At 35.6% G+C, this 11,431-nt stretch overlaps 2 protein-coding genes across 3 annotated transcripts in view; both read right to left on the reverse strand.

The window, feature by feature from the left end:
* Positions 1-371, reverse strand: part of LOC107581646 (galactokinase-like) — a 4,656-nt gene extending 4,285 nt beyond the window's left edge. Inside the window, exon 1 of the mRNA XM_016267267.1 lies at positions 367-371. Within this exon, the coding sequence (XP_016122753.1) occupies positions 367-371 (5 nt within the window). The remainder of the gene's footprint in view (positions 1-366) is intronic.
* An 8,057-nt stretch (positions 372-8,428) lies between these two features.
* Positions 8,429-11,431, reverse strand: part of LOC107581591 (twinkle protein, mitochondrial-like) — a 6,452-nt gene continuing 3,449 nt past the window's right edge. For both annotated transcript variants that reach the window (XM_016267217.1, XM_016267218.1), the window contains exons 3-6: positions 10,984-11,224; positions 10,702-10,809; positions 8,909-9,050; positions 8,429-8,770 (exon numbers count right to left, since the gene is read on the reverse strand). In XM_016267217.1, coding sequence (XP_016122703.1) covers positions 8,432-8,770; positions 8,909-9,050; positions 10,702-10,809; positions 10,984-11,224 — 830 coding nt within the window. In that variant the 3' untranslated portion in view covers positions 8,429-8,431. The remainder of the gene's footprint in view (positions 8,771-8,908; positions 9,051-10,701; positions 10,810-10,983; positions 11,225-11,431) is intronic.

The raw sequence follows: 11,431 nt of genomic DNA on the forward strand, positions 1-11,431 counted from the left end.
TTGGACAGCTAAAAATAGCTGTAAGTCAATGACACCAGAAGCCTTGCACATTCGAGTTACAAATGGCTGTGTCGCTCTATGTTAAAAATAAGGTGGATAGGAATATCAAAAAAAGACCAAGACCATTTAAAATGAGTGTGACAGACAGAAGGAGCTCCTACCTGGACACAACTGCTGCAGGAAGGTGTACACAGCCACTTCAAGTGAAGCTGAGCTGGAGAGTCCTCCTCCTAGTGGCACACTACTAGCTATTACAGCTCTGAAGCCAGGGATGGGCCGTGTAAAATCGGCAGTGTATCAAATACTTATTTGCCCCACTGTATGTCCATTTGTGAAAGCTAATACATGCATGAGATTAATATGTACTCCATTCAAAGTATATATTCAATCTATATGTACTTTTAGAGTTAGAAGACAGTGAACATGTGCTCAGCAGCTATTCTGTACGTGTTGCAAGTAAGGTTATTGGAAACACTGCATTAAAAAGTTAGTCCAAAGACAAGTTCTCAGCATGGGTCCCTAGGATCACATTTCGTGCTAGAGGCAGACTAAGCGTACACTTCCTCATTACTTCCCTTTTTTGCCAGATAGGCAAAAATGATAGCAAAAGATTACATCTGTAGTGCTGTACAACTCCCTTTTTCATAATTGGCCCAGTTTGGCTGCCCTCTTAAAAGTGGGGCCAGTTCATTTGGGAGATCAAAGTGCACCACCCTGGGCTCATCAGCAGCTTCAGTCTGAGTTACAACACAGCACTTCTGGCCAGAAGTTTTGCTGCCCACTATAACGGTCACCATTGGCAAGGCCTGCAATCATTCAAACAAACATTATAACACAGATTGTTAGTGCATAATTGCAGAGTGTTTTGATTTGAGAAGAAAATCTGTTTGTTCCTATTATTAATTCCCATTTATAAGGAGAGATGGAAGTGTGTAAATTGGCAACGTCTGCAATCTATTATCTACAATAGAAAATATAATCAAGGATGTGAAAGGACGATCAATCATTTCCATTGTTCAGATATCAGCTCTGCAGGATATAGTATTTTGCATATGGACAAAGAAACAAGTTCAACATGTCATAAAATTGAAGTAACACTGGGTCACTTTGCATTAGTGCTGCTAAGGCTGATTCATTTACAGGAATCGGTTCTTTCAAACAGTTTGATTTAAATTATTGAATCAAAAAAATAATAATAATGAAGCTTATATTATGCCATGATGAAACAACTCCATCAGTAGTTCCAAAACCTATTATAAAGCATATGTGAGACATTTGGCCCCCAAGTAAAAGTTTTTTTTTTTTTGGTTCAGTTTGTTGATTTCATGGTTCATAAAATCATTTATGACATAATTATAATTTCCCTTTACACTATAGAATACTAAAATTCAAATTAATTAAATCTCTTGACTGAAAAAGTATCATGGTCATGTTTCGATAAAATACTATTTGTTAAAACCAGCTTTTTAAAATTTGTGGGTGTCGAATAAGTCATAAAATTAGTTCCTGTAAGTTTTAGCAACATTCCTTATGCTCGTCGATTATCGGTTCAAAAATTAGTTATTGGCTCGAGAACTGAACACATCAATTCATCCGATTCGTGAAGAATTTGTTTTGACCACTCTATTATAGATCAGTGGCTGTTTGACACACCCACCAAACAAGAGAAAACACATCTCAAACCCTGTTGCACACCGTTTCCAGGAAACATGTCGTTCAAGCCGGAAACCGTAGCAAAACGGTGCACACCGGTTTGAGCTTGAACTTGCCCCCGTTTTGTGAATCGTTTCAACTGATTCATTTCTAAGATTCGATTCAAAAGATGAATTCGCTCACACAAAAAATTATATTACATATTTTACAACATATTTATACTTTTTTTTTTAACTTAACCAACACTTGCTGACTAATGGGATTAAATCATGTAAAAAAAAAGCGTAATTACCATAGGGAGAACAAATTCTTCATTATAATCTGTGTGTTCTCCGATTAAATTTATTATTTATAAATTTTTTTATTAAAAGCTCAATTAATATAAGTGTTCATCCGATTTCCAAAAGCTGAGGCCATGCATCTTACATTACCGAGCAAATCATTTATAGTGATTAATGAAAAAAAAGTTGAATACATTTTCTTTAATCCACGGGGTTTATGTAAAGGAACAGAAACCAGCAATTCAGGCTCGGATACTTCCTACATTTACAAGGTTCCTGATTGGTGCAAGAAGTCATATGACACGTTTCTCATCACGCTGCAGTGTGTCAAGATCAAGATCCTGCTCAAACCTAGTAACTATAAGTTGGTCACTTATACATAATTATAATTTTTCACCACATAGCTACTTTATTTGGAATAATAAAAATATTAGATATAAAAATATATCTCTTTTTTTCACAATTGGTTTGATAAAAATATCCTTTTAGTCAGTCAACTTTTAGATGATCGTGGTGTCCTTTTTACTTATGAACAATTTATGCAAGAATTTTTTTTCCCAGTCCCCCCAAGAGAATATGCCATTGTGTTTGGTGCAATTCCCAATTGTATTATACCTTTAGTAAAATCTGGCCCTAAAGGTTCATTAGACTCTCCTCTTTTCGATAACACTATTTTATTTGTTGACCAAAGTCTTCTCAATACCATGTCAAACAAAGACATTCGTTCAATTATTAATAGATCTCAGATTTCTTTACCTGCTTGTGTGAGTTTTTGGAATAACATATTTAGTGATATAGAATGGGAAGAGTTTTGGCGTCTTCGACAAAAATTCTTCTAATCTAATAAAGTTGTTGGAAGTCTCTATCAAAATTATCCATAATTGTTATCCGGTAAATTACAAACTTGCTAAATTTAACAGTAGTATTTCCCCCAATTGCTCCTTTTGCCTTCAGTCTGAAGAAACAATCAATCATTTGTTTTGGGACTGTGCTTATTCTAAAGTGTTCTGGGTTGACTTTTCCAGTTTTGTTAAAAAATATTTATATCCAAACTTTTGTATAACCCCAAAAATTGTGTTTTTTGGTTACTCTTTGAATTTAGACCCGTCTCACTGTAAATGTATTATTAATCTATTGCTATATCTTGCTAAATATTACATTCATAAGTGTAAATTTTCAAAGAAAACTCCCTACTTTTTTATTTTCAGGAAAGATTTTGATGTGTATGTAAACTCTTTAAGAAACTCTAATAATTCTATTGCATGTAAGACTCTTTCATGGTGTAAGTCTTATTAGCTAACATAGACAACCCTTATTGTCTTTTGTTCTTACTTGTCTTTGTAATTGTATTTGTTGTTCTTCTATTGCATAATAAAAAAATCAAAACTAACTATCAAAAAAGCAAACATCAATGAAACATCATTAAAAACTCGTTTTACAGATCGAATCATAATAAAGTTCAGACATACAAAAAAAAAAAACAACAACCGGCAAACCAGAAATTAAATAAAAGATTTTAGATTATATATTTTATTAAAAAAAACATTGTCCGAAAAAGTATATTGTCTGAGAGCGTTATTTTAAAGCATCAGTATATTAGGAAAGCTCCATTTTAATATTTTCAAAACATGCATTTACAAATAAAACATTTAATTTTATTTTTTTTGTATTACACTTTCATATTATATTTTGACAATTGTATTGTCACTAAAGTTCATTAATAAATTACTTATTTACTATACATACAACACTTAAAATACTATACTTATACATTAATAGTCCTTATTGTTAGATAATTACTGAGTTTTAGTCAATTGATTTTCTGTACTTTCCTGTACACACACACACACACACGCATTTCTAACTATTTTGGGTAGCTAAACTGCATCTAACAATCTGGTAGGAAATACAAACCCAGTGTAAATTGGAAGTGCTAGAATAAATTATTTGAATCTGTTGACTTAATTTCCATGCTGAGTGTGATCAGGGTTGAAGAGTATTAAATTACCATTCGTTCAACAAAAGTATATTAAAGCAGACTATTTCAATAGTTTCAAAACATAAAATAAATTCAACTGTCAGAAATCTAAATATACACAACATAGGTAAGCAGAAGATACAAATCCTACAAAACATTTTATTAACAGTTTTCACAGCCTCCTTTAAATAGCTTATTTGACACTTTTCTCCAACAGTAATAATGACAATAAAACGGAAACAGATCACATGTCATTTTTGCACATAATCCATGAAATGTATTTGCATTGATGAAATCTATGGCATCTGTTCAAATGCAGCTTTAAAGTCCTGTATTTAAACCTTCTTTAAATCATCAAATACTTGTTCATATTTGTTGCATATAAGTGAATATAAAACATAAGTGGATGTACAAAACATTGCATACAACTCCCTACAAAAAAATCTAAAAACACTTAACATGAACATTCATGAATTTACTCAGTAGCAAAAATGCAGCAAACACCATAACGTTACTTTTTTTATGTATTAATCATTTTATTTGAATTCATGCAAATAATGAATTCCCTGAGCTACTGATTATTTCCTTCTCCATCTGTGGTATATTTTAATGCTGCTGACCCCTTAACTGTCTTTGCCTTGGCAGGCTTGAGAGCTTTCTCACGTTTTTCTTTGAGTTCAGTCTCCTCTATTTCCTCTGTGCTGATATTCTTGTCCACTTTCACCTTTCGAAGCTTCTGTTTTCCCTTCACAGGCGCAGAGAAGGTAAGCGAGGTTTTATTAAATTCTAAAGGAAAGATCCCCACGTCCCCATCAAAGCGGTTCTTGGACACCTGAAGGGACCTACGGCCTGGACACGTCACCAACTTCTTCTCCTGAAGGATGAGCACGTTATCTGCCTCCTGACTGGCCTGATATGGGGGAAATGATACATTAGACTTCTTACAGATAGATACATTAGATTTTCTTATAGATAGAAACTAAACATGTACATGTAGAAATGTGTATCTCAAGGAATACACATGTGGGCTCAGTCAGTATCTACCAACCTTTGCTGTGCCAAAGATGGATGCTGTCTGCAGTTCTTTATCATCCTCTTCTTTCCGAGGGTGGATAATTAAAGTCACATGACAGCAGCTGTTTGTGGCAAACTTCCTGAAGGCTCCAATTATGTGGTCTTGTACTGCAAACCTGAGGAATAAAAAGACATTGGTTATCCAGTTCTCTCTCTTTCTCTCTATTAGGGCTGTCCTCGACTAAGGATTTTTCTGGTCGACTAGTAGTCGTTCATTTTAAGCATTAGTCGACTAATCGCACGTTTATTAATAAACCATTTAAATCATTATTATGAGTCTTTAATTGCCTACATAACCTAATAAGCGCTCAAGCACACGCATAAAGCTTGCCACAGCGCACCGCAGAAGTAATGATTATGAATGTGTCAGGGAAAAACAGTAAGGAGACTGCATTAACATTTTAATATTTTGATAAACTAGTGTTTTTCTTTTGTTCTGACATCACTCACTTCAGATGATGAGCCATATTTGAGGTCGATGAATGATAGGCGAGCGTTTGGATGTCCTGCCTGATGTACTGTGTTACCATAGACTAACCGTTAACGATCTGTTAGTCACGGACTGCGTGACTTCGCCTGTGGATTATTGTTATTATTTTTTCTGCGACTAAGCAACTAATAAAATTTTGGTGGACCAAGCCTCTTCTGGTCGACTAACGATTAGTCGACTATTAGGGGGCAGCCCTACTCTCTATATATACACTGTAGATAAGATCACTGTTTAAAGTGCCCCTATTATGCCATTTCAAATATTGCCTTTCATGCAGTGTGTAATGTAGTTGCATGTGAATGTAAACGATCTGCAAAGTTGTAAAGCTGAAAGTGCCCAATAAATAAAGTTATCGTCTCCCAAAAGAAAGAATCGACTCTGAACAGCCTAAACAAGTCGTCAGTAATTCGAATCCCACTTCTAGCTTGTTAGTTTGGTTAACATCATGTCGAGAAGACCCTGTGTCCTACACTGTGAAAGTAAATTTGTTTTAATTTCACTTCCAAAAATGAAGTTGCAAAGAATCAATGGTTAAAATTCACAGCAGTACAACCCCAATCTTTTTTTTGAGTGCGTGTTCCCGTCATTTTACTGATGACTGCTTCTCTAATCTTGCAAAGTTTAACATGGGATTCACAAATCGTTTGCTCTTGAAAGATGGTTCAGTACTCTGTTTATTTGGACCAGCTGGCTCCACTGAATTACAACCTGTAAGTATGATAAATAATAGATCTTTATATTTTCTAGCAAGCGTTCAAAATACAGAACTATGACAATGGGTGTATAGTTTCTGACATGCGCTGTACGCAGTAGAACAATCACAACAGACTGGGCCATCTGACCAATCAGAGCAGAGTAGGTTTACGGAAAGGAGGAGTTTAGAGAGAATGAATCTTAGAACTGCTTCAAACTAATTGTTTGAGAATTGCTGGAAAATGAGGTGATATTAAATGCATGTTTTGAGAAAACGTTTTTTGACCTTGCATGCATATAAACCTATTGTAGGAGACTCCCAAAACAATATTAGGAACCGTAAAAATGGCATAATAGGGGCACTTTAAAGCTACATTCCATGACACAAAAACAGTATTATTCTTAAATTATAGTGGATTTGGGTGTCCGCCATAATACTCGCTGTGAGAAATACGGCAACTTCAAATGTTGAAAGTAATACAAATGTTGAAACGGCTGTTACATCGTACTCTTATCAGCCAATCAGATTCGAGGACCAGAAAGAACTGTTGTATCATGCTTACGATCACTCTCCGTGTTTATACAGGAGCGCTCCTTTGATTCATTGTTCAGATTCTCTCTGTAAGCAATTCTGTATTTCTTAGATTTAAGTCTAGTAAAACTTACTTGGTGTAGTTCTTCCACAATACAATTCATTGCATTACAGAGGACCATACAGTTATGTTATCCCATAATACTTTAACATGAAGAAATTGGGGTGATATGATATATGTTGATTAAATACATGATCAACCAGCTGAGATCAAGCTATATTTTGTTTATTGTTTTATCTATCTTATTAAAAACTGCAAAAGAAAAAACATTTTGTCATGTGTGTGGTATGATAGAAAGCGGCTGTATGATTTCTATGAGTGTGTATGTGTCGTGTCCTGGCCACACGACTGAGCGCTCGAATGAACACAAGGGATTCAAATATTAGTCCATTAATTCTAAGCAAGCGCAAGCAGCTCTTTAAAAATTTAACGTAAATACAGTCGCTTTTTCCACTGGTGATTTGTATATCTGTTGTCATTATACACTACTTAGCGTGTCTTAAAACATGTCGGCCACTACCCAGAATGCAATGCGCAATGATGTAGTTTGACGCAAATTGGCAGAATTGCGAATAGCATTTTAGCATAGGCTACTATTTATTTTTTGAGGACAATGATATGTAAATTTGATTTTGAAGTTTGATATTTCTAGTAATTACGTTGCCATACACAGATGATATTCCTCTGCATCTTAAAATAGTATGAATGGCCCTAATTAATGACCAGATTTTAATATACATATCTAACTTTGTTTAAAAGGTTTTCATTTTGACATTCATTTTGAACGTATTTGGAAGAGAGTCTGCTTTATACTTTAAAACCATGAAAACATATTTTTTGTTAAAAGGATTGCTTGAAAAGTGTGCTTGTGCTATCTTTCTTTAAAATAAAGTTTTGAAGCTTTGTTTAATATTTTATAAACTAATGCTATGATATTCAGACCATTTTAAGTGTGGCTTTAGTAAAATACTTTTTCAGGCTTCTATATTCTCATGAAAACACAAAAGAAAGACTGCCAAGAGCCACAAATAATGAGCAAATTTGTATCTGTGAAGGAGTGTGAAGCCTTATAAATAAGCCTGGCTACCACAGGCGCTTTTCTCTCATAGTTATGAATAATCTAGACCAGGGCTGTGTGTGGCTGTGCGATGTGCGTTTGAGGCGAGTTTGCGGTTGTAAGGCAATCAATTACTTCCATGACTTGTCGTAAGTACTTATTCCCAGCTTCCTCCCTAATGGCAGTGCCAGGTACACCAGGATGCCTCCCTCTCCATAGGTTTCCCAGAGTCGGGCTGTCAGCAGGGAATCTCAATAACAAGTACAGCAGACGCTCAACAGACAGAGACAGCAGGGAGGTCTGCTTCTGGGGGTTAATATGAGACGAGAAAGGGGTGGGTTTGGACTTCAAGAAAGAAAAACTGTAAAGGAAGAATCATGGGGTCGAGGTGAGAAAGAGAGAAAAATAATTTTTAATAATTAAAAAAAAAAAAAAAAAGGCAAACAGAACAAAGTCATTTTATGATAGATTTATAATGCAAAGATTAACTTTAGACACAAGGCTTGATCAAAAGAGAGAGGGAGAAAATGAATAATAAAATAATCGAGTCCGGAGTCAAAAGGTTTGAAGGGGCACTTTGTTGGAATTCATGCAAATAATGAATTCCCTGAGCTACTGATTATTTCCTTCTCCATCTGTGGTATATTTTAATGCTGCTGACCCCTTAACTGTCTTTGCCTTGGCAGGCTTGAGAGCTTTCTCACGTTTTTCTTTGAGTTCAGTCTCCTCTATTTCCTCTGTGCTGATATTCTTGTCCACTTTCACCTTTCGAAGCTTCTGTTTTCCCTTCACAGGCGCAGAGAAGGTAAGCGAGGTTTTATTAAATTCTAAAGGAAAGATCCCCACGTCCCCATCAAAGCGGTTCTTGGACACCTGAAGGGACCTACGGCCTGGACACGTCACCAACTTCTTCTCCTGAAGGATGAGCACGTTATCTGCCTCCTGACTGGCCTGATATGGGGGAAATGATACATTAGACTTCTTACAGATAGATACATTAGATTTTCTTATAGATAGAAACTAAACATGTACATGTAGAAATGTGTATCTCAAGGAATACACATGTGGGCTCAGTCAGTATCTACCAACCTTTGCTGTGCCAAAGATGGATGCTGTCTGCAGTTCTTTATCATCCTCTTCTTTCCGAGGGTGGATAATTAAAGTCACATGACAGCAGCTGTTTGTGGCAAACTTCCTGAAGGCTCCAATTATGTGGTCTTGTACTGCAAACCTGAGGAATAAAAAGACATTGGTTATCCAGTTCTCTCTCTTTCTCTCTATTAGGGCTGTCCTCGACTAAGGATTTTTCTGGTCGACTAGTAGTCGTTCATTTTAAGCATTAGTCGACTAATCGCACGTTTATTAATAAACCATTTAAATCATTATTATGAGTCTTTAATTACCTACATAACCTAATAAGCGCTCAAGCACACGCATAAAGCTTGCCACAGCGCACCGCAGAAGTAATGATTATGAATGTGTCAGGGAAAAACAGTAAGGAGACTGCATTAACATTTTAATATTTTGATAAACTAGTGTTTTTCTTTTGTTCTGACATCACTCACTTCAGATGATGAGCCATATTTGAGGTCGATGAATGATAGGCGAGCGTTTGGATGTCCTGCCTGATGTACTGTGTTACCATAGACTAACCGTTAACGATCTGTTAGTCACGGACTGCGTGACTTCGCCTGTGGATTATTGTTATTATTTTTTCTGCGACTAAGCAACTAATAAAATTTTGGTGGACCAAGCCTCTTCTGGTCGACTAACGATTAGTCGACTATTAGGGGGCAGCCCTACTCTCTATATATACACTGTAGATAAGATCACTGTTTAAAGTGCCCCTATTATGCCATTTCAAATATTGCCTTTCATGCAGTGTGTAATGTAGTTGCATGTGAATGTAAACGATCTGCAAAGTTGTAAAGCTGAAAGTGCCCAATAAATAAAGTTATCGTCTCCCAAAAGAAAGAATCGACTCTGAACAGCCTAAACAAGTCGTCAGTAATTCGAATCCCACTTCTAGCTTGTTAGTTTGGTTAACATCATGTCGAGAAGACCCTGTGTCCTACACTGTGAAAGTAAATTTGTTTTAATTTCACTTCCAAAAATGAAGTTGCAAAGAATCAATGGTTAAAATTCACAGCAGTACAACCCCAATCTTTTTTTTGAGTGCGTGTTCCCGTCATTTTACTGATGACGGCTTCTCTAATCTTGCAAAGTTTAACATGGGATTCACAAATCGTTTGCTCTTGAAAGATGGTTCAGTACTCCGTTTATTTGGACCAGCTGGCTCCACTGAATTACAACCTGTAAGTATGATAAATAATAGATCTTTATATTTTCTAGCAAGCGTTCAAAATACAGAACTATGACAATGGGTGTATAGTTTCTGACATGCGCTGTACGCAGTAGAACAATCACAACAGACTGGGCCATCTGACCAATCAGAGCAGAGTAGGTTTACGGAAAGGAGGAGTTTAGAGAGAATGAATCTTAGAACTGCTTCAAACTAATTGTTTGAGAATTGCTGGAAAATGAGGTGATATTAAATGCATGTTTTGAGAAAACGTTTTTTGACCTTGCATGCATATAAACCTATTGTAGGAGACTCCCAAAACACTATTAGGAACCTTAAAAAGGGCATAATAGGGGCACTTTAAGAAATCCTTTTATAGAAATCTGACTCGCAAAGAATAACTGAGCATTACTAGAAAAATTATTATTGACTACAGAATTTCCATGACCATTCAAGATTTTATAATTTTATACTTCTCCAAGTCTGGAAATCACGGTTTTGAAATTCTCCAATACTTCCAGGTTTTTCAGGACCATAGAAACTCTGTTAAATAAAGTGCATATTAAAATTGTTGCTTTACTTGTCCACAGACAGGTTCTCCTGGCCCATCATAAACTGCAGGTTATCAATGATCACATGACTGATGTCATACAGGTAAACGGCATGCTGCATGGTATCCAAAACAGTCCTGTGCAGGGTGCAAATATAAAAGTCATTTGATTATTATTATAATTTTTTTAAAGCCTTACATAATTAAAATTCACAGAAGAAAAATCACAGAGCCATAGGACTGGCAATACAATATATCTATTTACAATAAAACAATGTATTAGCTTTTATAAAAGGAATGGCAATAATTTACTTGATGTTCTGCTGTCCATGGAAGGTCATAAAGTAGAGTGGTAGGTCCTCAAACTTGTCAGCCCACACGTCATATTGATCCAGGTTCTCCTCCAGCCTTTGCTTGGCAAACTGGGTCAGCATAATTTTGGCCAGACGCACATTGTTGATTTCAAAGCTGCCCCATAATGTGTTGACACCCTGCATGCACAGATCTAGGGCACACTCGCTGATGAAGGTGGTCTTTCCACTGCCTGTTGGACCTGCATATACAAATACACGCACAAGAAGAAATACAAATATATTACATTAGATTATTTATTGTTTGTTTCATATTTATGCACATACTATATTTTACACATTGTACAATAATATTATTATTATATCAATTATTATTATATTTCACATAATACTGTTACATAATACAAATACTATTCAATTACATTTATTATTTAAGATTTATATATATA

The sequence above is a fragment of the Sinocyclocheilus grahami genome, unplaced genomic scaffold (genome assembly GCF_001515645.1).
Source record: "Sinocyclocheilus grahami isolate Dianchi unplaced genomic scaffold, SAMN03320097.WGS_v1.1 scaffold36.1, whole genome shotgun sequence".
Classification (NCBI taxonomy): Eukaryota; Metazoa; Chordata; class Actinopteri; order Cypriniformes; family Cyprinidae; genus Sinocyclocheilus; species Sinocyclocheilus grahami.